At 47.3% G+C, this 27,617-nt stretch overlaps 1 protein-coding gene across 2 annotated transcripts in view; it reads right to left on the bottom strand.

Moving 5' to 3' along the window:
* Adam19 (ADAM metallopeptidase domain 19) overlaps window positions 1-27,617 on the bottom strand; it is an 82,768-nt gene that overhangs the window by 18,479 nt on the left and 36,672 nt on the right. For both annotated transcript variants that reach the window (XR_005878176.1, XM_005071903.4), the window contains exons 5-12: window positions 24,193-24,269; window positions 14,916-15,108; window positions 14,211-14,276; window positions 9,719-9,790; window positions 6,905-7,071; window positions 5,203-5,287; window positions 3,778-3,917; window positions 799-976 (exon numbers count right to left, since the gene is read on the bottom strand). Coding sequence is in view for 1 of the 2 variants with exons in the window: in XM_005071903.4 (XP_005071960.1) it covers window positions 799-976; window positions 3,778-3,917; window positions 5,203-5,287; window positions 6,905-7,071; window positions 9,719-9,790; window positions 14,211-14,276; window positions 14,916-15,108; window positions 24,193-24,269 (978 nt within the window). In the remaining variant the exon portion in view is untranslated. The remainder of the gene's footprint in view (window positions 1-798; window positions 977-3,777; window positions 3,918-5,202; window positions 5,288-6,904; window positions 7,072-9,718; window positions 9,791-14,210; window positions 14,277-14,915; window positions 15,109-24,192; window positions 24,270-27,617) is intronic.

Raw genomic sequence — 27,617 nt, 5'->3', positions numbered from 1 at the left:
CACACACGCGTGCGCGCAATATTAATGTAAAACACCAGAAGGACATCTTGGCATAGAGATCATTCTGACACCTCCAGACTCACAGCCCAAACATCACCTGCTGTTCACCAACTGTCAAGCATGGGTTAACATACACTTTCTCATCCTTCAAAAAATAGAGACGAAACAATCTAGTTCTGCTTTTTTCTTTTTGGGGGGCAGAAAAACATGTTCCTGATGAAAACGACAGCTGAGGGTGTATGCCCTCCACACTCATTCCGAAGCTGCGAAGGAGGAAAGGCCTATCCACGGGAGCCCTGCTTCTCCTTCCTCAGCGGCCTTCCCACACTTGCGGCACTCCCTGTGAATCCTCTCTTCTCCAGGCTCAACAGCTCGTTATCTCAAGGCTCTGCACCAGGCTCGCACCACGATCCTGTTCATGAGCTTATTCCGTTGGCTGTGTGGCCTCCTGAGTAAACTCAGCGCAGCTGGAGGGCTAAAGACACCATCTGGGGCTCCTCCGGGAGAGGAGGAGGGGCCTACGAGCCCTGGGATCATGGTCTGTGGCTAGAGCAGTTGCCCACAGGGGCTCCACCCTGATCTTGGATATGACAGTGCTGATCACAGCTGCAGAGGCCATCGAAACGGTCCTGCTGGCAGACTCGCTATCTACATCTTACACACAAAGGGTCTGTGGCGGTCATGTGTAAGAAATGCTGGCAACTAAGAAATGATCTGTCACGGTGTCCTTTCGATGTCCTTAAGCTCTGAAAACCTATGCAGAGTCTCCCCTCTCCCTAGCATGGCCCTGACACTTACCTCTTCCTCCCCACAGTCACATTCTTCACCATCTTCCAGGTACCCGTTGCCACAGCGCCGGCCTCCATACAGCGTCCTAGTATCCGGCATGTTCGAGAGACACATCCCACCTCCTGACCGCAGGTACCTGTCCAGCTCCCTCCTGTTGCACCAACTGAACACTTTGGGGAAAGGGTGCCTGTCAGAGAACAGGGAGACATTAGTAGAGAGTTTAAGCACACCATATAACTTGCTGTCCTGCCACCCAGGAGGCTAACTTGACCTGAATGAAACCCCTACACATGCCCTTTGACCTACACCAGGACATTCATTGATACATGAACTTAGAATTCTTCTATCCTAAATCATGAAAGGATAAGCATGCCATATGGTTACATTTCTCTTATTAAAAATGAAAAAGGCACCAGGTGGTGGTGCACGCCTTTAATCCCAGCACTTGGGCGGCAGAGGCAGACAGACCTCTGAGTTTGAGACCAGCCTGGTCTACAAAAGCTAGTTCCAGGACAGCCTCCAAAGTCACAGAGAAACCATGTCTTGAACCCCAACTCCCTCCCCAAAATGAAAAAGGCAGATGAGAAATAGAACAGCAGTTTCTGCCCTTTCCATGATAGAGCTACAGTATGGACAGTGAGTATATTAACACAAGTTTCCATACTGAGAGCTGAACAGAACACCAGCCAACTCAATGCCAGATGGGTATCTATTTTCTCTTGACAAAACCAGAACCAGAGAGCCTGGGATCATGGGTTTAATTTACTCATGGGCTAAAGGGCTGATCTCTTTCTCCTGATAAGCAAACTCCATTGGCCAATACACAAATGTGTGGTCTCTATCATAAGAGTGTGTACAAAAAGCTCCCAAGTTGCCTGCTGCTATGGAAACCAACCAAAAGAGAGGCAGTTCCCTTATCTGCAGCTTTGCTGTCCATAGTTTTGGTTACTCATAGTCAACAGAGATCTGAAAATATTAAAGAGGATCTGTCCATTTCTAGAAGTTTCTAAGTGTGAAGTAACATCTATTATCATCACTGTTTTAAACGTTCTAGTTTATTTCGAGTTACTGTTTTTAACCTCTTATTGGACCTACTTTATAAACAAAATTCATCACAGGCACGTGGAGGAAAGTCACACAGCTGCACAGCACAAGCTTTAAATACAGGGAAACTGCTATATTACAACGTGGGTCTGTAAAGAGGCCCAGGTAAGGCCTGGCCCTTAATTCTCACCAATTAAAAGTTAAACACTGAAGGATTCCTCCAGCATGACAGTATGCCCCCAAGGAATTTGCTACTAGTCATTAGTGTGTGAATAACTTAAAAGCAGATTAGAGTAGTAATGAATATCACGGTCACCCACTGGTCTACAGATACTCTACTGCAGCAGTTCTCAACCCATGGGTTGTGATCCCTTTAGGGTCACATATCAGGTATTGTGCATATCAGTTATTTACATTACTATTACAGCTATGAAGTAGCAACAAAATAATTTTATGGTTGGGGCCACCACAACATGAGGAACTGTATCCAAGGGGCCTGCCATTAGGAAGGTTGAAAACCATCGCTCTGTTGGGATTGGCAATGAAAGGGGTGGACTTAAACTATGAACTATGAGCTATGCCCATGGAGTTGTATCCCACATGTCACCAGCACCCTTTTGGTGTCACAGTAGTCAGGGAGTGGTGAGCAAACACTAGTGTTACAAGCAAAGCTGCATTGAACCACCCTTCTCTAGGAAGCAAAAGCAGGCCCCAATGGTTTGAATGGAGGAGTATAATAAAAATTCTACTGAGGAGTGGCTCGAGTCTCAAACCTGCCATGATGTATGCCGAGATAAGCTCTCTGCTTTCAAAAGCTCTGGTTCAGAAAATCCACTGGAGACTCAGTAGTCTTGCTTATATCATGGCTTCCCTGAGGAGTGGGTGGATGTCCCCCTTCTCCCCTTGTTCTATAAACTACAGAGCTCCCAAAGAGGCCTGGGATACAGCAGCACTGACCACGTTGGTTGTGGGTTGTGGTTCTGATCAAAACAGGGCCTCACAAAGCTTCCTGTGGTGGTTTGAAAGAAAATGACCCCCAAAGGAGTGGCACTATTAGGAAGTGTGGCCTTGTTGGAGGAAGTATGTCACTGTGAGGGCAGTCTTTGAGGTCTCCTTTGCTCAAGCTTCCCTTAGTGTAACTGTCAGTCCACTTCCTGTTGCCTGCCAGAAGCAGGACTCTCAGTTCCACCATCTACCTGCATGCCACCACTGTGCTTTCTGTCATAATAATGGACTGAACCTCTGAAACTATAAACGAGCCACCCCAATTAAATGTTTTCTTTATAAGAGTTGCTGGTGCTGGTGTCTCTTCACAGCAATGATAAGACACTTCCTGATGAAGAACTGTGGGCATATGGGTGTGGTGGCACATACTTAAAGCCCCAGGTACTTGGATGACTGAGGTGGGCAGAGAGCTGAAATTCCCAAGTTCAAAATTAGACTAGGCCAGACACTTTCTTATGTATATTTTCAAAAAAAATGTTTTTATTGCTGAAAACTACCAGCTGTAACTCCATCTAGTGCTCTACCAGCCCCAGCCTGCTTCAAGGAACTCAGTATCCCACAATACATCTGTCTACCTCATCTAAACCTTTTATTTAGACTAAAAGGGGAATTGTAGGGAAGATCTCACACACCTGAGGTACTGACCACGCCCGTTTGGGCGTGGACAGAGGGACATGGGAAAGGGGAGAGATAAAAGAGGAAAAGAAAGGAAAGCTCTCTCTTGGATCCCAGCCGAGGTTCGGAGATCATAGAACACTGACCCAGTTCTCATGTAAGTTACTTATCTCTATCTTACTAAATATCCAACTACCTTTGCCCGGCATCCTCGGTGTGACTCATTTCCCGTCACAATCAATCGTTTAAAGTTTTCACTGGGGCCATCTAGAAGGACTGCTTGGGTCGCTCTTCTCCCCACCTTCACCCTTCCGGTTGACTCACCCAGTGGCAGCTGCCATGATGCACCCGCCATCAGCTGGGCTGGCCGAACAGCAATGTGCGGAATCATGGCTCATGCCAAAGTTATGCCCAATCTCATGGGCCACTGTGGAAGCCACGCCAATGGCGTTCTCAGAGTGGTCCTGTTCAGAGAAGAGTTTCAGTTCAAGGTCAAGGTTTCATTTCTGATTTGCACGCCCTGGCCCACTTTGGTTTTGTTTTGAGACAGGGTTCCTCCATGTAGCACTGGCTGTCCTGGAACTCACTCTGTAGACCAGGCTGGCCTTGAACTCAAGTTCCTCCTGCCTCTGCCTCCCACATGCTGGGATTAAAGGCATGTGCCACCACCGCCTGGCTTACAGGCCTTTTTGTTACCTGAGCCTGATAGCTCTCCTCTGATTCCCCTAAGACTGAGTACATTGACTCTGTCTATATAACTTGCTATTAAGGAGTCTAAAGCCACTGTCCTCATGAGGAAATCACGTGCTCAGCACACTGTGTTTCCTGTGCTCTTAAAAAGACCCAGACTGTGAATGGCCTTGAGTATCCCCTCGAGTTGAGCAGTTGCCACACTTGGCTGACTGTTTTCTGAAAGCACCACATGCACAACCTGGCGTAGTGTGTGCTGTGAACCATCAAAAACAAAGCAAACAAAAAACCAGAACAAAACCTTTCAAAAGAAAGCAAAGAGAAAGAACAAATAGAGCTGTAGCAAGGATGCAAACCCATAGTCCCTGGTAGTGGAGAGGCTCAGGCAGGGGAGTGATTCACACCCAGATGTTTGGAACCAGCCTGGGTCATAAATATAGTGAGACTCATCTCAAAAGCACCAAACAGGAGAACAAAAGCAGAAAAAAAAGGGTATTTATACCAGGCATGGTGGTGTACATCTTTAGTCCCAGCACACACGAGATGGAATTAGGAAGAACAGAACTTCAAGGTCATTGTCAGCTAGATAGCAAGTCTGAGGCCAGCATGGTCTACACAGTGAGTTCTAGGCCAGCCACAGCTACATAACCAGGCAAGCAAAACAGAAAACGTACTCTTGCCAAGTCAGAATTTCAAAAGACAGGAATGTCCTCATTGTGACTCTTGATATAGGTTCTCGTTTCACAATGTAATGATTCCTAAGGATTCAATACCTCCGCATCTTTTTTCTACCTCGAGTTCCTGTTTTTACTCCCTCAGTCTCTGGTTTGGAATCATACACGAGAAATCTAGAGATCTGTTTATAAAGTTGCCTAAAAACCAAAATAAACTAGGATGAAGGAAAATTTAGCATCCTTAGGCCCTAGTAACTTCATTTGAAATATTTGCTCTTTTTAATGTGTTTTTCTTCTGCAACTATAAGTATCAATTTGGTTTTTCAAAGCCGGCCTCCTCTCTCCGGAGTCACTGTCCCTTTATGCAGTATGGTCTGAAACTCACCATGCTGACACCTCCAGACTGGTACACGGAGCACATAGCCATGAGTGGGGCCAGGCCAATGGTGGTACCTTGAAAGGACCTGCCCCTGCAGGAAGGAAAAAAAGATAAGTAATTCAGCTGGGAGGCTGAGAGAGCCGCTCCCCTGGGACAAGAGTGAATGGCTACCATGCTATGCACTAACCCCATTCCCAGATTATTCCTAAGGGGGCGAGCCAGGTAACCCAGGCAACTGGACAACTTTCAGGATACCACACCTCTGATTTCCTCTCACTTACTCCCTCAGTAGCATAGAGGAAAGGTCACTTTGCCCTCACAATGCAACCAAAGACTCTGAAAGGAAGAAGGCAGGGTTTGAAAAGCTGCGCCCCATTCCTGATTCGTGGAGAGTGGTCAGAGGCAGGAGGAGGGGCAAAGGGTGTGACACAGGCTACGGGCCCAAATGAGTCATGTCCTCTTCCACCAGTGGCCAGGGGCCCAGGCCTAACCACCAGTGGCATGTGTCTTAAGGGTAAAAGTGGGGATGCTGGGTAGCAGCTGTGGGGTTGACGTTTCATCCTCAAATCACACAGGGACCAAGCAAACAGCTGCATCTCTTTGGGAGCCTCACGAAGCACAGCTGGGTGCAGGGTGAGCTGTTTTCGCCTCTGCTCTGCAATGATGCACCTAACACGTCAACAGCCAGCTTTGTTCCCCCCAGTTTAACATACCCCTCTCTCTGTTGCACCCAAGCAGAGTAAGCAAGAGGGAATAGATGGATGTCTGATAAATGTCCCCTTAATAAATTCAGTATCTGCCAAACTGTATGATAACTTGTTGTTAGTTTACAAACTTGCACTTGGCTTAGAGAAGCCCTACTGCAAACAGATTCAAGGTGTTCCATCCAATTGTTCAGGCCAAACATTTCAGGAAACAAAGACTTGCTCAGTCAGTGGATGGCCCTTGCGTGACCACTCAGGTTTCAGGGACAAGGAAATATGGGAAACACCAGTTGCTATGAGAGGGTAGATTAAGGTATTGGCTGTGTTCAAGAGAAAGAAGTAAAAGTTTATTATCTATGTACCTTTTATTGTAACCACCTCAAATTACCCAGTTACCTGGGAAGGCCAACACTGATATACACCAATCCCCCTTGGGGGGCTGCCACCTACCACCTCGACTCTGTCAGTATTCTTTTCTCTCTGAGGCAGCTGAAACTCAGCATAGTCCTTGGCTGGCACTTCCTCTGGCCAAGCCTTCTCATCAAGGTCCTACAATCTGCCTTTTTGACCTCCCCAGGCACTCAGCCCTGAGATGCTTGGAGAGGCACGTGAAGGACCTGAGGGCCTGCACCGCGTGATGGGAGGACAGCTGACGTGCTAGATGGACGTGTTTCAGGCTGTCAGCTGTGACCAAGAGTCATCTGCTCCCCTAACAGACACTCAAGTGCCTCAGCTGCTCATCTGATTACGGGTGAGGCCCTTTTCCTCACATAGATGGGAAACACGTCACAGGACTATTACCATTCTTAGACTTTTTAACATTTTTTTCAAAGTGTGATAGGTCTGAAAAATGCCCGGGTATCTGGCCAGGGAGCAGTGGAGCTCTTGCACAACCAATATTTGCCCCTGGGGAAAGAATGGGTGAACTTAGTACCCCTATGGCAGGCAGAGTACCCCTTCTGCAGCCAGAGCTGATGCAACACTACCAGAAAAGGGCGACTTACGTGATTAGCTGCGCGTTGTCATGGCTCTTCTTGACAAGCAGCTTGCGCCTCCAACTAAGAAAGGACCAAAGGGTAGAGTAGGGATTCTCTGAAACTTCACACTTGTCTCCATGTGTCCACACCTCCAAGCCCACGAGAGCAATCCGGATGTTCAGGGGTCGGTAAAACTGAAAAGACACAGAAAGGCCAGCTCCTCCTACCACCCAGTCTGTACACTCAGAGCACAGCTGCTGGGAGCACTCTCTAACGAATCTGACCTCGACGCTACTGAGTCAGTGGCTGTGGATGTTATATGTACATGTGTCCTGTGTGTGCACATGTACACGTGGAGCCGAATTCAGTGTTGGGCCTTCCTCCATTACTCCCCACATTTTTTTTTGAGACATGGACTCTCACTAAACTAGGAGCTCATTGATTCAGTCTGACTCTGTCTGGCTTATGAGGTCCAGGGATGGACCTATCTCTGTCCTCTACACGTCTCCCCAACCCCCCACCAGCCTCAGTTACAAGCACATGCCACCATGCCTGGCTTTTACATGGGAGCTGGTACTTTACACGCCAGGCAAAAATAAAATAATAAATAAAACAAAAAGCCTCTCATGGACACAGAGGCCACAAAGGGATAGATTACATCAGTCAAAAAATGGGACAGGGGTTTCCATCCCAGATAAAAATGGTAAGTGGGGCACCACTGTTTGTGGTTAACTTTTCATGAACAAGACAAGTACTGACTGAGGCTCATGGAGGTTAAGAAATTTGCCCAGGGTCTCAGCAGGAAGACTCTGGAACCAGGAAGAACTCCAGATTATATGGTCAGGCCCTTGTGACAATCAGCCGCTGGAGAGTTGGGATCATATAATAGGTGACAGATATACACCTCCATATTATATACTATAATACACTACACACATACCCACACATGAACACGGGTACATATTCAGATCCCTCACTTGCCCCTAAGACACTGAGATTCCTGCTTGTGACACATTCATCATCACAAAAAGCCCAGAGCTTCTGAACTTGAACTCACTTCACTATTTTAAGGAAGTGAGCTTGGCTTTTTTTTTTAACAGTCTAGGAAAAATACTGTGGATTGGGCTCCTGATTCAGCACATGGGTGGACTCCTTCCAGTTTTAGTGTTAAAATGTTCAAGCCAAGTAGCTGGCTCAGCAAGTTTCAGAAGAGCTCTTGCATCTCACCCCCGGGGAGTGATTAACCTCCTGTGCTGGGAGGAAAGTAGAGGCTACAAAGAAAGGACATCCAGCAAGGCTTCCCCTGCGGGTCTGTGGCTTCCTTCTTGTGTGCATCTGATCACTTTAGTTTTTGTTTTTCGTTTGTTTGTTTGTTTGATGTGTTTATTGCCACTTCCATTTTTTTCATCAGTGCCTAAAGGTGAGTTCTTATCACCCAGTACAGGAGGAAAATTCCTAAAGCCAGCCAGCCAAGCCCTCCACCTCCCCGGCCTCCAGGACAAGGGTTTCCACACAGGTGGCAGTAGGAACAGCTTCCTGTATCCACCCCCATGCCCCCAGCACATTTTCCCAGATGTTGAGTGTTTGCTTATATGATCATTGAGACTCCATTGTTGCTGAGGTAGGAGCTGGAGACAGGACTCTGTGTCCCTCCAGGAAAGGCGAGTGTTTGACTTTCACCTGTTACATGCCACTGACCTATTTCCACAGCTGTTAAGGACAGATGTGGAAAAAAAAAATACAAGGCCAAGAACTTCCTGTCTAACGATTTCACAGCAACCAATTTTAAACCCTGAAAGTTTAAAACGTTTATGTGTCAACAGCAGAGCCATCTTTCCGGCCCAAGAGCTAGAACCCATGAACCTCTAGCAGGCCAAGAGGTAAGCCTTCAAAGTTCTACAGTTTCCTGAAACGGCTATCAGAGCCCCAAAGAGACCTGTGCAGGGAGGGCTGAGCACTTGCCTTGCATGCAAAAAGTCTTGGGTTCAGTCACCAATACTGCCCCTTTGCCAACCCTCAAAAGGAGGCACGTGACCAGAGCATACCAAGGCTTACTTGCTAAAGTCCACACTATTAGCCTGTGAAGAGGAGCTCCCATTGCAAAGTTACCTTCTCTGCATTTCATGAGACTACTTCTGGGTCTCAGAATGCCCTGGTTATATAGCTCAGCACAAACCTCTGCTAATCTCCTAGAAGAGGGGCTCCTCAGACAATTTCACATATCAGCTCCAGAGAGATGGACAGAACCCTGATTTTCTGTGTACATTCATTCTGGTCCTGATCCACTTCAACAGGATCGCTGGGCTTTCACCTGGAAGGAACTCTTAAACACATCCTCAAAGGGTTCTTAAATTAGGCTCTTCCTTGCCCAAAGTACCTCAACAGCCACTTCAGATGTGAGAAAGGTCAGAGGGACAGAGCTGTGGGTACCGCTGCTGTTTCCAGCCATCTGCTTCCATCTGATTTCTCTATGGGCAAGGGCACAAGATCTCATTCTTACAGAGTCCATCAGAAAACTATAAAAATAGCTGAAAGCCGCTGTTTGAAGCCAATGCTTGGACTTTACAAATTAAAACAAGGCCCCAAAATACCCCACCACCACCACCACCACAACAAAAAAACCAAAACAACAAAAAACTCAACCCTAAGGGCTTCTTGCCTCTGGTTTAACGTCGGGGTTTTGTCATCCTCCCCTCCCTAGCATCTATGGCACGGAATAGTCCTTCAAGGACCTGCTGGCCATGCCCAATTCAGCAACAAGAGCTCAGGTAGGTACGACCTCCTGTCTTGAAGACCAACTCAGGTGTCACCGCCTCCCCCAGAAAGCATACCTGGTCTCACCTTATCAACATAGTTGGCGATCTCCATAAGTTTGTGTTTGGTGGCATCCTGGTCGTGCCGATTCTTCTGAAACTAAATGGGACAAACAGAGCCAGGTAAGATCCTCTGACAGCTCTCATCCAAGGGCCTTTCTGGTGCCTGATTTCTTGTCAGTGAATGTGCTCTCACTCTCCTGGTTTTGGTGTGCAGTCCCTTTTAGGCAATGATCCTTCCCACAGTTCAGCAAGAGTAAGACCCCCGCTTGGCACCTCCATCTCCCAACTCAAGGCAGGATGGAGCAGGCACAGTTATCTTCTCTGGCCCTTCAAGTGATCTTATTTTCCTGTGCGTTAAGTTACAATGCCTCTGGTTAAGTCACTGGTGAGTTAGAAGACGGACAGGTCTCTTTACTTTGCTCATCACCCCCAGTAAGAAACCACTGCCTCACATCTTACAAAGCTTGCCTGCATGTGGTCAGTTAACCCTGATCTAATGGTTGCTGAATCAGTCTACAGACAAGCTGTTGTGCTTAGTGCAAAGGTGGGGGTGGGGTACAAATGCTACATGCTGACCCCAGACTACGGAGCTTCAACTACAATGGTGAGAGAGCTAGATATAACTACAATGACAGATCCTCTACTTAGGAGGTACATGGTTTAAAAGAGCTACAAAAATCCACTGCAGAGAAGGGCCATGCAAATGTCACATAGAGGGTGCCCTCAACGGGACCACGTGGCACCAGCAAACAGGTTTTGCCTTGCACTCCATTCCAACTGGCAGTGCCTTCTGCAGTGAAAAAGATTCTGAAACTTCACCATTGTGAAGTCAGACATTGCTGATCAAGCATAGGAGAGAAGATGGTGCTGTATTCAATTAGAATGTCTGCCTAGAGTCCCAAGAGGCAGTCTCATATTTACTGCTTCTGTCTGAAAGGGGCAGACCTCTTTCTTTTACCTTCAATAATGAAGTAAGGACATCATCAGGAAGTAAAGATAAAAAAAAAATTTAGAACTGTAACCTTTCCCAACCCAAATGATGGACATGCCTTGTCTGCTGCCATTTTTACACAGGACATAATGGAATTTACTGTTAGGTGGGTACTATGTCCACTCAATTTCAAGCTGTCACATGTTTCCTCCCTCCCACTCCAACAGAAGAAAAAGAATAAACAGCTGAATAAAATACCCTGAAATATTTGGCAAGGTCTGTGTCCCAGCTCTGGTACAGAGAAGGGTACCAATTTCTCTTGTAGAATCTAGAACATTCGTTGACTTCAATGTAACTGTCTCTCACCAGAAGAGAACCCCACTGCTATCCTTACCTCCTACAGAGCTAAATTCTAGTACCCTGCTGCGTAGACCTTTGCAGAGTGTTTAATCTAGAAGTCTCCATTAGGACGATTCCTGGCTTCTAAACTATCTCTGTGGCAGAGTATTTCCACTCATTTAGTAAATATTTATTAGAGCATAGGGATGAGATTTTGGGCTTCCAAATATATTAATCCTGTCCTCAAACAGTAAGGCCCAGAAAGGCCACCATTGTTGAAGCAGCGTATCATGTTTCCAGAAGATTCTGGAGCAGGGATTGATAGGCTTACTCTGAAATGCACCACAGAGTAAACATTTTTAGGCTTGGTGGACTACATGGTTGTGGATCACAACTACTCAGTTATGCTTGGTGGACCAACTACCCAATTCTGCTTTGGTGACCGAGAAGCTTCCCGGATACCATAAACCAAAGGATGTGCTTGGCTCCAGTATACTATTCATAGGAGCATGTGTTAGGTCCACATGGCTGTGGGCTGTAGTTTACAACCCCTGGTCATAAGAAAAATGTGTCTCAATGCTATACATTCTGGGATGACCCTGGAAGTATAACAAGGTATGTCAACCATGCCCAGATCCCTCACATCCTGCTGGTACCATCAAAGTCCTTTACAGGCTTCTGTCTCCAATGTGAATCTTACTCTTTGCTCCCTTACATTTTGTTTCACTTAATGAATGAATCAACATGTCCAGAACCACCCAAAAGGCCCCTCTTATGCTCCACATCACCTATGGAATGGACATGCTCACAAGCTCGCACTTAGAACTAGGCAGAGAGATGCTGATTGTTCACTTTCACTCCGACAGATCTCTAGATGGTAGTACCATGGCCTCACTTCCCAGCACTTGCTTTCCCACCCAGAGACGCCTGCTCACTGCTCTGAGTTCAGAGCCCAGAGGAGAAGGCTGCTGAGTCTGAACTGCAAATACCACAGCTTTCCCTTCATTTATCTTCCCATAGTCTCAGATTAACTGCGAGGAATACATTTCCACCTGCAGGTTCCGGGCCTTGCAAATCTTGCCTGGCCTATTCCACTACAACACGAATCCGAGCCTAGACCTGAGGGAGGTTCATGACCCTGAGAACCGAGAGAGCCCTTCACCTACCAGGAAGTGAGAGTCACGGCACTGTAGAAAAGGGGGTGTAGGTGCCTATTCTACTGGTGCTTAAAGTTGCCCCTGTGCAACAGTGAGATTCTCGGGTTGGCCCCACAGTCATGAAGGTGTCTCCTGCAGACACTTTCCCTCCCTGCTTTGCTGTGAGTCTAGACATCAGGAGGCTGAAGGCTCTCCATCTTCACCTACTTCCTCTTCGGCACCTGCTGGAGACTCACATACAGTGGCTTTTAAAGCCCTGCACCACTGGGCAAAAGGAGTAATCCTCCTCCCCCTTTTAACCAGAGCAGTGGGGTTTCTAGGTGCCTGGTCACAGGGCCATTTATCTGATCAAATGATCTTGTGGCTTGGGAAAACAACGGTCCAAGACCTTTGAATCAGATGACACTAGATGCAAGGCTTAAATGGAGAACTATTCTAGAGGAAGGGGCTACGCTTTCTCCCAGCAACCTTCCCAGTACAGTGTGGTGGTAAGGGTGACACTGTGGGACAGGTTGATTGGGAGCCTGGCTGGCTTTAAAATCAACCTTTGATACTGCTCCCCACATCTGCACATCAGTCTACAGAGAGGAAGAAAAAAAAACCAAAACCCAACCACCACCAGCTGCTGGGGAAAAAAGAAACCAATGCCAACATCAGTTAAAAAGCTAAGCTCATCTGAGAGCAAACACAATGTTCTCTCCCTAGAAAGTCCATCACCCACTCCGCTGCCCAGTAAGCTCCCCCTTCCTCTAAGGAGCTCAAGGGCCATCTCTTCCTGCCTCTAGCACTCAACGGCAGCTCTCAAACCTGGGCTTGAACCCTCCTACCCCACCCCGGCACTCCCCCGATCCACACTGTGGGGCTGTGGAAAAGAGACCTCTGGGGGAAGCTGTAGGCCCAAGTAGAGCAGGTGTGAGACAGACTGAGGAGCTCCACCTTCACGGAGGACAGAGTTTTGGTTCAGTGTTAAGCCAGAGCACAGAAGTGTGCTTGGCTGTGGCTGTGTCGCTGCATGATGTGGGACTTAAAGGAAACACCTGGTTAATGGAAACGTGGGTGGTGGGTACGTGGTCCTTGTATCATGTTAGGTCAGCTCCTGGAAGAAAGCAGGACTCCGTTGACTCTAGGATAATTCTCCACTGGCGCTATGTTGTGAGCTGCCACCTTCAACATTGCCACCTCAGAGAGGATTTCTCAAGTCCCCAAACACATCAGATCCTCTCTGTGCATTCTAGACATCGCCAAGGGACCATTTCAGTGGCTATCATGCTCTAGAACTACAAGGGATTTATGGTTCTGCTGTAAAGTCCAGAGTAAGGAGTGGCTCTGGCTCAGGGCTGCATCCTAATGCCCAGCACTATGCTAGCACGCCATAGAAAAATTGTGAAGTCACCCAAGAAAGTGAACCAAATGATCTAGCCAGGTGAGTGGATGTTTGTGAAATCTTAGGGCTTGTCCAATCTGAAGACTATGAATTAAGGGGTGACCCTGCTCTATTAGGCTAGGGGTTCCCAAGATCACCTACTATGTATTAAAACTACCCCCAATGTCTTATTAAAACATGGATTGTGGGACCCCACCCTGAGAAGTTGGGGTATAAGAGATCTGGAGCAAGGCTCAGAGATTTGCATTTTTCACAGTTCCTAGGTGCCACATACGCTGCTTCTCTGGGGACATTTGGGGACACCAACATGGATCTAAAAATAGATGCATATGAGGAAATGGTATCTGATCAGACACTGAAGACCTTGCTACCTTTGTAAGAAGGAGGTCTAAAAGACTCTAAAGAACTGTAGACTGTCCTAAGAACAAATATCAGAACCTTAGGAGCTTGGGACCCTGTCCAAGTAACGCTGTGCTTATGTTCACACTAAGAACTTTCCTTGGCTTTTGGTTATTGTTGATTTATTTTTCTCCTGACTATTTAAAATGGCTAAAAGAGCCCTTGGCCAGATTTAAGGTCAAATTTATATGACAAACTAGAACAAAACTATGACTGTGTCCACATCTCCGCTAAGCAGCGGAAGGCAGAATGGGCACCCTCTCAGGAGAGGATTTTTTTCTGCTGAGATCCATCGCTGATCCCTTACCTCTGCATAATCGGCCACCAGGTACAGCTCCACATACTTCATGGACTGTAAATCTTCCCGTTTCATCTAGGGAAGACACAGAAGCAGATCAGTGCAGTAGGAACAGTTGGCTCCAGCTCATCCAAAAAGCTGCTGAGAAGCTGTGCTGGTTAACAAGCTGTGACCTTACTCCTTTTAAATCTAGGTGTTAGAGACAGTCCTGGCTGCAGCCCACCACCTCCATCTGCAACTGGTTATTGTTAGAGGCCTTTCTGAGCCATGGGATCTAATCCCTTTTTCTCAAAAAAACAAGAAGCCAAACTGGCTAGTCCAGGCAAAATTGGAGCCAGCAGCCCATGAGGGAACATGTTGACAGCTTAGTTCTCAAATGGCCTTGAGACCACAGACCTCTGTTTTCAGTGTGAACAAAAAACATTTTGTACATTGGATGAGGTGGCTCTTCCAAGAGGGGAGGTGGACTTTGTTTTTTTTTTAAACCTTATACAGCTTCGGAAATCAGTGTCTCAGAGCATTCTAAATACAGTGGTTCTCTTATGACAGAGACTCACTTCAACAATCCCAAGAAAGGAAGAAGGGGAGGGGGTGTTTCCCCTTTCTTACCAATTCTCCTTCAATTTAGAAGTACTTCTGGAATCAAAGTAAGGGTGCCTAGAGGGGACAAGCTCAGATCAGCCTGATAACTCCACTGGGATCCTAAAAACTCACTCTGCGAGGTTGTTTTTGGGTCTGCTGTGTAAACTGAAGGGCCCAGTCCTTAGCGGTGGGCTTGGAGTGCTCGAACCCACAGTTTCCCGGGGGCAGCTTGAGATGTTCAGATCTGTAAATACGGTGTTGGCTGCCGCTGTCAGGGACAGGCTCGATGATGTAGCTGAGGTTACTTGTCACTGTAATCAGTCCTCTGCGGAAAAGAGAAATGGAATCTCTGATCAGTGCTGAGAGGGTTCTGGAAAAGTCCACCACATAGGTTCATATGCTCAATACTTCTTCACCTTATAAAGGGCAGGAGCTCCTCTGTGAAGGAAGACCTGATGCATGCTCAGAGTCTCTAAAGAGAAATACATGCACTTGTATGATCTCAGAGCACTTGGACTTCCCTGACCTCCTTATGAGGCTTTAGACTGGGACCCCTACAGGCCTCAAAATCAAGCATGGCATATGACAACCATACATTAAAACTTTATAGACCCAGAAGCATAACAGTGATCAGAGAAAGCACACTGGCCTGTAGGCTCTAGATTTAACTACCACTCAGTGGTCACACTCCCGCAAGAAACATCTTGTGTCCCTCTGAGACTCAATCTCCTCAACCCTAAAATAAAAATGATAAATTACTAATTCATCATGGCTCTGAAGCAACCAAAGGAAGATGAGTGTCCTTGTGCCTGGGAGCCAAGTGGTATTCAATGGCCAGTATTCCTACCCATCCCAACTGTCCCATGCTAATGAGGCAGCTATCACTCACTGGTGAGGTGATAACCATAACTAGGCTTAAGTGACAATCTTCCACCCAGTATTCAACTCAAAGGTATGTGCTGAGGTACTTAATTTCCTCACTCACTGAGATTTCACTGTGTTCTAGATATCATCTAAGCACATATAATTTTGACTGTTGGTCTCCACAGGGTCCAGACTCCCAAGGAAACAATAATCACAGACATTCCAGACTGTATATAAAATGGTGTGCTATTAGTTTATAACCTATGCGTGTCTTCCTGTGTATTTTTGTATTACTGCTAGATTATTTATAATGCCAAGCGAAATGTAAATGCTGAGGCTGGAGAGAAGGCTCAGCAGTTAAGAGCACATGCTTCTCTTTCAGAGACTCTGGGTTTGGTCCCAGCACCCCTGTCAGACAGCACACAAGTTGCCTCTTACTCCAGCTCCAGGGGATCCGATGCTCTCTCTTGGCTTCAGCGGGCCCTCCTCACTCAGGCACACACACACATATACATTAAATAAATAAAACTTTTAAAATGTAAAAATTTGTTACATGTGCCTTATAAAGACAAGAGAAAAATATGTGTGTTCAGGAAAACATTTTTTTTGGTCAAAATATTGGATTCACAGCCGGTTGCATCTGCAGAAGTGGAATGTACGAGCTCAGAGAAACAACGGCACTCATGGCTGGCAGAAAGACAGCCACTCTGGCCACCGTGGTACTTGTTGAGGATGGAGACATGAACAAGCCGAGGTGCCTGCCCTGCTGAAGAACAGCATCTGAGCAGGGAGGAGTCACTGTGACTCATGGCCTGTCATCGGCCCTGGCAGACACCCTCGGATTAGATGCAGCTGCTTGGAGCAAGCGCTGCACTAAGGAAGTCTCTGGAGCTGTATGCATTCAGTGAGCACTTACAGTCCATGGCTTCACAACGACCAATGGAGGTGGGGAGATGCCCATAGGGCAGCTCTGCTATCTCATCCATTGGCATCTATGACGTGCCAACCTTCCACTGCGATGTGGGGACGAAAACAGAGTGATGGTCTGTAAACTGTGTGTCAGATGACTAGGTCTCCTCTGTCATCGTATCTCCTAGGGAACGGGTACCCTGCCACAGTCAGGCCCATCGGATTGTCAACAGTCACACTTCTGAAGAGTGTTCTTGGCATCATCAACTGTGGTCAAGAGTAAATGTGGTATGTCCTTTGGACCCACTCTCCAAACCACCATCCTCCATACAGAGAGATAAGCAAGACAACCAGGCCGTGGGTTCCCGACTCTCGGAAAGATGACCAAATCACCAGGATACTGGAAGCAAGTCACCTAGGATCTCATCCCTTTGAGCACTCCAAAACAAAGGCATCCTCTGCTCAGCCTCTGGCACATGAGCAGCAGGACTTCTCTCTTGGGCTGCTTAATGCCCACATACCACTGTCCTCTTGGGATGCATGGAGATGCCCACCCAAGTTTTGTCCTTTAGTAAGAGCCCATGACACTCTCAGGAATGATATCACAGACTCAGGTGGGTAGTAGACCTTTCCTGACCCCATCCCTAGCTGACCTCATCCCACTACCAGGAAGCCTATCAACTTCCTGGCTGCCTTCTGGCTGACACAGCAGCAGCCACCTGGCCTGGTGAGACACCTAAGGCGTTCCCTTAACAGCTAGGGTGGAGGGCAAAGAGCGGGGGGGGGGTCACAGCCATTTCCCTAACTCCACACAGGAACCAAAGGGTAAACTGCACATCCTGTTCCCAAGCTATCTTCTCATCCCAGCTGCCCAGGGCCTCTCGCATCATCCCAGTTTCCTCTAAACGGCTACAATGCTGGCCACACAATGAGGAGGACCACAAACCAGCTGGTGATCCTGCGTGCACCAATATTATACCAGTGAATGGAAAGTTACCCGTAGAAATCTGCGAAAGTCTGAACACAGAGCCACAAGGCATATGATTGACTTGCTGGGATATGAACAAGCCCTTGGCCAAACAGGTCAGAGGTCAACAGGAACCTGGCAGCAGGGTGGATAATAATCATCATAGTAACTATAAATTTTTAGCTTTTCCATGGACCAGGCACCAAGCTGATAAGCATTTTATCTCTCATACCAACTTTTCTGAGCCTTACAAATATTTTTCCCATGGTACAAATGAAAAAAAAATTTATGTTCAAGATGAACTGACCCATCCACACGCACACGTAGTAAAGAGTTAAAATGGGGGTGAACTCAGCATTCTGGTTCCACATCCCACAACCTTCACCCTGATGTTCTGCCATCTTTCATAGGTGCCCTGGACATTGGATCAGAAAGACACACATGCCCTATGTGCATATGGCTATAGGTGATGGTGCCAGCCACTCCCCTCTGAAGTGAGGCCAGGCAGAATACAACTGGCCTGGCTGTGGAATCCTAGTTCCCTCAGAGACAACAGGAGACAGCTGTCCTCCCTCCTCCTCAGACACTGTTTGCTGTGAGCTAACTAACCACTTGCAACCAGACTGCAGATTTTACTCTCTCTTCATTCCACACCACATTCCAAGGCTGCCAGCATCATGGACCTCACTTTATCAATGAGGAAACTGAGGCTCAGGGAAATTAGAATCAGAGGTTTTCACCTGTGGCCAAGGATTTCATGGAAACCTTCTTTGTTCCCTTGTGCTCTGTGCATCAGCCTCCACTGGTTAGCTCTCCGCCTGTGCCCAGAGATCCCAGGACCAGAGTTTCCAAACTATTCATCAACCTCCAGAAGGTACCCAGGCTATCCCAGGAGACTCAGGATCTGCAGGCCCAGGATCTGCACTTAGTCCCACAGGTAATGCTCTGTGACACTCAGGACTTCAGGCAGGAGTCCATGCTCTTGCCTGGGTTTCCATGGCGCTTGAGCAGTTGTCTCAAGAGTTAGGCAGTCTGAAAATCTCAAACTTGGGACAAGCACTGAGGTTATCCCTTCCAGCAACAGGATTCAGTGACCCCTTTCCCTCTCTCCACCCTCCACTATAGCCCTGAGAGAATTACTCCAGTCCCAGGGAGCAGGGACCCTCCTGTAGGACTACTTACAGATGTATAAAGAGGTGACACAAACCTAATACTTTACAGTGGACCCCAGATTTGTTGATGGGCACTTTCTGAGAATGACATTCTGTGGGCTCTCTCCCCTGCCATCAACTCACAAGTCACCTAGACTTCTCCCTAATCCCCACACTCAGCCATCATTTAACCTAAGAGCCTCGGCTGATTCAATTTGCTAAATGTTAGCTCTGGCAGAGGCAGAGATCAGAAGTGGGGACAGAGAACCCAGGAGGCAGAGGGCCAGGATGCTACTCTCCAGCCTATTCCTCATCATTAAGAGAATGAGAAAAAATAAATCATAAAATAAGATCATATAGAGGAACACGGGCAGGTCGGTCAATCAGGAAGCAAGAGGTTCACACTTAACCCACAAATGACTGAAGACTTATTCAAATGCATCCTTCAAGACATGAGAGAGAAGCCACTCCAGGAGGAGATGTCCATTAAACACACAACTGCACATCCACCATCCCTAAGGAGACATCCTAAGAGTTAGCAGCCCTGCATTCCTTCTCCCCGCCACTCTCCCAACCTACACCCACACTAACAAGCCACAAGGAACTTCCAAGACAGCACAGAGGGAAGAGAGGCACATGGTCCTGAGTTCCTGCTGGGACAGAGGCAGAGTACAAGCAGAGAACACAGGTTCAGGAAGGAGAGACATCCTGCATGAGAACCTTGGCTCTGCTGTCTCCTGACACAGTCCTCTCCCAGAGCAGCTGTGTTAACATAATCAGGCAGTGCTCACTGACAACCAGGGAGCAATCTCCAAGAAAGCTAGCAGTCATGGAAGCAGGCTGGACAAAGGAGATACAAAGCATTTCGTTGGGGAGCCATTCAACACATCTGCACAGAGCACCTGCCAAGAGGCAGGACTGTTCTAGCCCCTGGGAACACAGCAGGATCCAACTAAAGAGCTTGCTGTCAAGGAGATGGGGCTGATCACCTAATGTGACCCCACCAATGGCATAAACACCACTGCTTCCTTCTTACTGAGACTTCGGGAGTGTATCAGACCATCTGGGGCCAGTGAAATGACTAAGCGGGTGAAGGCTCTAGCTACACAAACCTGGGTTTGATCCTTGGAACCCATGTTAAGATGGAAGGAGAGAATTGACTTCATGAAGTCATCCTCTGACCTCAACATGAGTGCTTCCCCACAATCACACACAGCCACCCCCACACACTTATACATACACAATAGCAATAAAGTCATTTTCAAAGGACTGTGTTAGTTGGCAGGTGTATCTGCATGTGGGGAGCATATGGAAGTCAGCACAGCCCTCGGTGTTGTTTATTGTTGTCCATCTTGGATTTTTAAGACTAAGTCTCTTAATGACCTGGTGCTCACCAATTAAGCTAGGCTAGTGGATCAGCAAAGATTCTAAGTGTGCATCATCATACCCAACTTTTTAAAGGGGGAAAGGGCTGGGAAGTGAACTTGGATCTTCAGGTTTGTGTGACTGAGCTATCTTCCCAGCCCTAGTCTCCAGCTTTTAGAGCAGAAATGGTCTGCCTCTAGAATCACAGTCTAATGGTCCTGCCATCCATCCAAGGGCTTATTCGGCCCAGGACATGACAGGTGGGATTTATTATCAAGCCTGTAGAGGAAAAGCATGGCTTCAGGGAACGATCCCCTCCTGCCCCGAGCCTCTGCTCCTTCTCCGTGGAGCCTAGGACTTCCCAAGCTAAAGGTACTTTTTATGATCTAGTCTACTCAGGTTTTAGATAAGAAGAAATCCAGGCTGGATGGCGAACTCACTGAGTGAGTTAGCATGAAGCCTGACGCAGATTCTAGGTTGCTCATTCCAGAGTCATGGTTCTGGAATGAGCACTTCACCAAACCCACTATTCACACCCTTCCCAAGCACTTAGCTAGCTATAGGGCTGAGTGAGGCCCAGGGGAAGGGCCAGTCTGGCCAAGGTGAAGACAAGGGCAACAGTAAGTGTGGAGAACTGAGTCACGGGGATCACATGGCCATGAAGTGTAGAGTCTGAGCAAACGCAGGGCCCTAGAAGGGCAGTTCTGAACTCATTCCAGCCCGTGGGGTGCACACTGAGACACATTCTCCAGGACCCACTCTCAGACTCTCTCCCTGGAGCGTAGACTGGGAGTCCAGGAGCCAGCCAGCCTGTCAAAGCAGAATTGCTGTATGAGCCCCAGATGCTGGACGAGAGAACTGCTGTGACAGAATGCTGATCCGTCAAGCGGATCTGGGAGGATTATTTATTGCTTACCATGAGAGACTGTCTCTATAATTCAGTTTACCAGACTTTAGGACATCAGAGTTCAAGGACATCCTGAAGTGATTTGGCAGATTGGTGTGCACCTAAGACTTAGTTATAAGCCGGAAACACATCACAAAACAGAACTGTATGCATGGGACGGTCTCACGTGTACATCACAGACAATGCATCTAGATTGTGTATACCCTCACAGCCACCCGAGGAGAAATGGGCTTGGGTGGAAGGATAAGAGGACAGAACTTCCACTAGATTTTAGTTTATACTCCTATGTGGTCTGGATGTTTAACTCTAAAACTATGTTGATTGCATAATGGAAATTTTCAATGAGTATTGTCTTATAATTAAAAACAAACAAAAACACCTTACCGACAATGGATGGGACACACACACAGGTTTTGTCAAGGACATCACAGTCCAGCACTGGCTAAACATTTCCATAAATGACCACAGACTTTAACGTTAGTCTGTTGGTTAGATGTGAAGATGCCTCTGGCAGACGGGGCATTGTGGTAACATTTGCAAGACAGGTTTGTAGTGGGAGGCAGGCTAGAGTGTGTGGATACCCGCATCCTCAGTGAGCTGTCTCTCATCGTACCCTTCAATGTTCCTTAACATTTGGATTTGTTTTAAGTTGATCGGGTATTATTTGTTTAATGATAAACTGACTTACACAGTACTCTGGAGACACCAGGCCCTGGTAACCACCCAGAGCACTGGTTTTCAACCTGTGGGTCTGGAACCCTTTGGGGGTTGTGCCATATCAGATATCAGGCATATCAGATATTTACATTATTATTAATAACTATAACAAAATTACAGTTATGAAGTAACAAAGAAAATAATTTTACGATTGGGGGTCACCACCGCATGAGGAACCGTATTAAAGGGTCACGGCATTAGGAAGGTAGAGAACCTTTGGTCTAGAGGCTCTATTGACTCCTAGAAAGGAGTCAGCCTGAAGAGCCTGCCTAGCATACATCCTATCCATTTTCTCCAAGCACAAGAGTACATTACCAGGAGAGATGAATGGTTGCTATGGAGACTTTCCATGGAAATATCAGGCTTCTGGGGCCTTGGGGAGCTATTTGGGTTTGAACACTGCTGTCATTCCTGCCTCTGCTCCTGGGACCCAATGTGTCTGTCTTGCAAGTTTTCAGCTCTTAATTCAGCCTGGCCACAACCTCATTTTGTTAGCATGTGGAGGGAGGAGAGGGCTGGGAAAGAAAGGCATGTGGACCCCTCCAGATGGAAGCATGCAAAACAGAAACACATGGGCAGCTTGGTGAGAGTCCCCATCAGCCCGACTGCTGGGATGACGTACAAGAGGCCAAGCCAAGTGTGTTCCCATTGCTCCAGACCCAGAAGGGACAAAGGACGAGGCAGAGAGAAGCAGGTCACACCTGCTGGTTCCCTTTCCTCCTTCCTGGGACAGCCTTTGTTTACTTGCTGGCTGCAGGTGGCAGAGGCTGAGCCTATAAACACCACTGAGAAGCCAGTTGGCTGGACTGGAGGAGGCCACTTGAGTGGAGGATATGAGACCACTGTTAATCACCTTCCAGCCAAAACCGATTTCCTGCCTAATTCCCTCAGGCAACTAGCCACAGCGTTTGAGCGATGTGAACCAACTCATAAACAGACGTGAGACCTGCAATCAGCAGAGCCCTCAGTTATATCTGGGGGCGGGACTAAGCTAGTTCAGTCTTGGAACAAACCTTGTATGCTGCTAAAGTGCTACAGAATTAATGAAACACTTAATCTCCACCATACCTATCATGGGTGCCCTGAGGATACAAAAATTAAAATGCTTGCTATCCGCCAGTGCAGGACATGGGCATATATTAACAAATGACAGAAGCAGCCACTGATTTTAAAAAAGGAGAGGGGAAGGAACCACCTCCTACAAGCTCATGAGAGCCACAGTGGACCTGCATTCCCAGTTCTGCCTTTGATAACACTGAGCGGGTAGTTTAGCAGCAGCAGCAGTGAGAGTCTTGTCCCCAGCGCATAGTTGGCTATGGCCAACCAAGGACTTTTGCTGTTATTCCTAAAGTCAGTCAGCACCCTGAGCTCGAGCCATGAAGTACGGGTGCCCAAAACTCAGGTAAATTGTGTTAATAAAAGCTCAGGTTTTTCAAATAAGTAATGGGGCTATAGCACGGGCCTGTAGAGACGGCTCAGCAGTTAGGAGCACTTGATGCACTTGCAGAAACCCAGGTTTGGTTCCCAGCATCCACATGGATCACAACCATTTGTAAGTCTAGCTCTACGGGATCTGATGCCTTCTCCCACCTCCCACCAGACGTGTGCTGCTCCTCCCTCAAACCCAGGTAGTTTGGTTTAGGGACGGAAGCGTCATCCCTTTCCCAAGCATCATCCAGTTGGAATTCTCCGGTTGATTTTCTGTCTCAAAAGTTATCCTCTCCTCTCTCAGTACATCTTATTTCCTGCTACCCATCCTGAAAGTCCTTCTGTCACAGAGAGAAGGTGTGGGAGGGATGCTGAAACAGCTTGGAGTCTACTGACATGTCACTTGTTTTCCCTCTCCAGGTTTCACTTTTAGAATCTCACTGACCCTGGAGAGAAGATCCCCTCATGGTTACCCAACTCCTAGAGATACATCTTGCCACCTAGAGTGCCTTTCAGTACAAGTCAACCAATAGCCCAGGTCCAGCTACCAATTGTCTTGGTTTCTCACCCTCTGACTCACTGTCCATCTACCCATGGAGAAATAAGTACCAAATGACTTCATGGACCCCATGTCTCAGAGTTCACTGAAGTTACTCATACTAGCCACTCCTCAGACTGCTCACCAAACTCATGTACTCCTTCTCTGCACCAACCCATATGTCCCCCCCTTCCTACCTCTTCTCATGCCTGTGCTTTCCCACACATGGATTAACATGCCTCTTTCTACTGTGACTCACTGCCTGGCAGCTACATCTGACAGCTTTTTATTGATGCTAACCTTCCAGTAATGGCTGTCTCTTGATTAGTTAGCCTTACCATTCCTAAAGAATAGAACTCAGATCTTCACATATCAAATTCATCCTGAAAGGTAAACCCAAACCCAGAGTCTGTATGGATTATCTGGGACTTCTGTGGCATCTCACAAGTTTGGCTCCTGTCAGAGTAGACACATGCCCAGTGGCCTCCTGTCCAAGGCCCTTGCCTTGGGTTAGCCCTGTATATCTTCCTGGAGATAGAACCAGCAGCTTCAGGATCTCTTACCTGATTCCCCGGCAGGTGCTGAGCGTGACGCTGGAATCCTCCACTTCTCTCACAGTTCCGTGGTAAAAGCAGTGATCCTGGCAAGCAGAAAGTGCTCGTGTCAAATGGCACCAATAAACATGATCATGTTAATGTCTCATGAGTGACAGATGACGGGTTAGTCATCTTATAACCTGCAAAAAGCTCCCAAGCCACCTCTCTGTTTGGTTCTTTAGTAACACAAGAGATAGCGCAGAGCAGATATCACCAGTCCTACAAACAGATGAAGATGTTGCAGATCATGTTAGGTTGGAGAATCCAGTTTCAGATCTGACATGTTAACTTTCTTAGAAAACAATCTTGTGAAGGAACCAGTTCTCATTGATGTCACCTCTATAACTCACTGTCATGGGTTGAATAGTGTCCTCCTAAAACTCTTATGTCCACTCAGAAGCTCAGAATATGACTTCATTTGTAAACAGGGTTTTGATCATGTCATTAAATTACGATATGGTCACAATGAATTAGAGTAAGTCTGTAAGTCTAACGCTTCATCTACTTACTGGATGAATGGACACAAAAGATAGAAGTCACCTGAAGACAGAGGAAAAGACTGAGGTGATATAACACAAGTCAGGAGCACTGAGGAGTTAGAGAAAGAAGGGGAACTCTTCCCTGGAGGCTTTACATAGAGCACAGCCCTTCCAACAACCGTTTTGGACCATTAGCCTCCAAAATGAAGAGAGAATCAGTTTCTCTTGTTTTAACCTCCAGGTTCATAGTGCTTTGTTAGAACAGCCTCAAGATATGAACACAGCTCAGGATGTCCTTCCTCCCTTGAGTCCCTCTACACCTGAACCCTTCTTCCTCGGTACCTAGGTCCATGAAGCCTGATGCTATTCTCTAGTCCTGATGCCTCACAGACATCTGGTCCGCCAAACCCGGCTAGAGTTCTGCATCTTTATAAACATCTCCATCTTCATATGCAGGCCCTGGGCCAGGCTTCAGAGACACAGATGGACACACAGCTCTAGTCCCTGGGGTTTATAGTCCTGTGAAAGCTCGTCATTAATAATTAAGAAGCGGCAGTGATTTGAGTGAGAAATGTGCCTCCCTCCCAGCTCAAGTATTTGAGCACTTGGTGATGCTACTTGGGCAGGTAGTACAACCTCGATGGAGGAAATGTGTCACTGGAGGACAGGATTTGAGATTTCATAGCCTCACCCACCTCTGGTTTGCTCTCTGCTTCATGTTTGTGGCTGAAGATGTGATCTCTCAGCCTCCTCCCCTGGCTGCCCGCTGCCATGCCTCTCCCACCACTATGGCCTAACCCTCTGGAACCTTAAAACCAAATGAACCCTCCCTTCTGTAAGTTGCTTCTAGTCATGGTGTTTTATCCCAGTAACAAAAAAGTAACTGATGCAGAGGTCAAACACATACAGCTGCAAATAAACACTTGTGGTAGCAGAGAAGGGTTTGCTCTCTAGGCTAATCATCGCAAGCAGGAAACAGCACTTCTGAGAGTACCTATGTGCTACGCCAAACACTCCCCTTCCCCAAACAGATGGTTAGCAGTAGGGATAAAACACTCTTCCCAAAGAGGTCAGAACTGATGCATCATCCAGAACAGAGGGTGAAACGGGAGTAGGCAGCAACACAGATTCTCAGGCTATCCCTGCATGACAGACAACATAAAGGTCCCATCTCCAGACTATGCTATTTGCAGTTGTTCCCGTGTGTGTGTGTGTGTGTGTGTGTGTGTGTGTGTGTGTGTGTGTGTGTTGTGGGAAATCCAAAAGGCAAGCCCACATACCTAGGTTCACTCCCCTCCCACCTCTAGTCCTGAATAGAGACCCAAAATTAAACTGAAACACTCTGGCATAGCCAAGCCAGCCTTAAATCCAGGCTCCCACATGTGCCAGCAGTGCATATGATTTCTCTGGCCTTCTACATCTTTAGCCTCCAACCTCAGAGACTCAGGTCATGAGAGTCCTCTCTACAAAGAAGCTAGCTGGACTGCTCCCTAGCCTAAAGATAGACATCAAACATTAGTAGTCATATTTTCATTGAATTCTTTCATTAAAGATAAATCATAGCCTCAGGGGACCCAAGAGACCACCAAGGGCTGACCCAAATCCACAACCTTTACGCTTCTAGTCTACATCCTATTCACCTGAGCCATACAGCTACGTTAGGAAGTGCAAGCCAAGCCCACACTCTTCTTGGGTGCCTTCTCTGGATTGCAGGTTCCCTGTCCTCAATGATTCATTAGCCAGCAGCATGGGTCATCTACCCATTCATACGCCACACAGTCAGGAGGGACAGCAACAGCCTCTTCTTGGCATCAAAACTCTAAACACGTCAGATTCTGACATTTATGTGAGCACAAAGGAAAACCACTGCATTGGGCTTTTCTTTGTCATCCCCCAGCACCAAGGAGGGCAGGTGATGTATGCACATACGCACAGTCTGGCTTCTTGTCAAGGATCCCACTGCCTTCGAAGGCCAACCTGTCATGTAGCTTCTCTGTCTGTCCCTGGGACAGGGGAACTGGAGGCAGACTGTCAACAATCAAGTTCTGGACCTGGTCCTTGGAACCCAACAGTGAGGCCACAACCCTGCCATGTAGAGCACTAACAATGAGAAGAATGGCCAGTTCTCCCTGGGAGAGGGGGGCCAGGCCATCCCAGGGAAAGTGGGGCTGGTGGACAGTGGACTGACTGAGAGTCATGCATTCAGAAATGAAGGTGGAACACGGTTTCAAGATGCCGGTTCCTTCACAAGTAGCGAGAACTTTGATCCAGAAGTAGCTAATAAAGAATTAGACCTCCTCGGCTCTCTGGCTGATGACTGACTGCAGCGTACACATCCCCTGCGCTCTCTGCAATGCACGTTCTACAACTGTCACATGCTCTATAATTTACAGAGGAAATGAGCACATGCGACCAAGTCACCTGTCACTTGCCCTTAGGCTCCTACTACTTGACAACAGTTGGTAATTTGTACTTCAATTCTGACCACAGCTTGCGAGGCAGATGATATTCCCTCAAGTTTGAAGGGGAAACTACAGCTTAGTTTGGGGGAGCTCTGCTTTCTGGCTAAAATCAGATATAGATTTAAAGAGCTTTAGTGACACAGTGATGTAGAAACATGAACCTCTGAATTTGGCCCTGAACCCAGCCCGCTACCATTCCCAACTGAGGCAGAATCAGCACCTGGCTGAATTCTCTTTTCAAAGCTCTTCTGCCGTCCAACAACCAAGTGGACATGCTCTAGTCTGAGTCTTGCCACTTTTAAATATAGCCAAATAACTTTTCCTCTCTCAATTCCCTCACCGGTGAAATATGGGATTAGAAAAGATATTTAGAAATTCCCATCAAAATCAGAGACTTGTCTTACCCTTCCATAGCACCAAGTCAGTTACCAGCACAATTATTTTTTGAGAT

This window comes from Mesocricetus auratus, unplaced genomic scaffold (genome assembly GCF_017639785.1).
Source record: "Mesocricetus auratus isolate SY011 unplaced genomic scaffold, BCM_Maur_2.0 Super-Scaffold_100007, whole genome shotgun sequence".
Lineage (NCBI taxonomy): Eukaryota > Metazoa > Chordata > Mammalia > Rodentia > Cricetidae > Mesocricetus > Mesocricetus auratus.
Note: the sequence above shows the minus strand (reverse complement) of the source record. Positions and strands in the feature narration are given on the sequence as shown.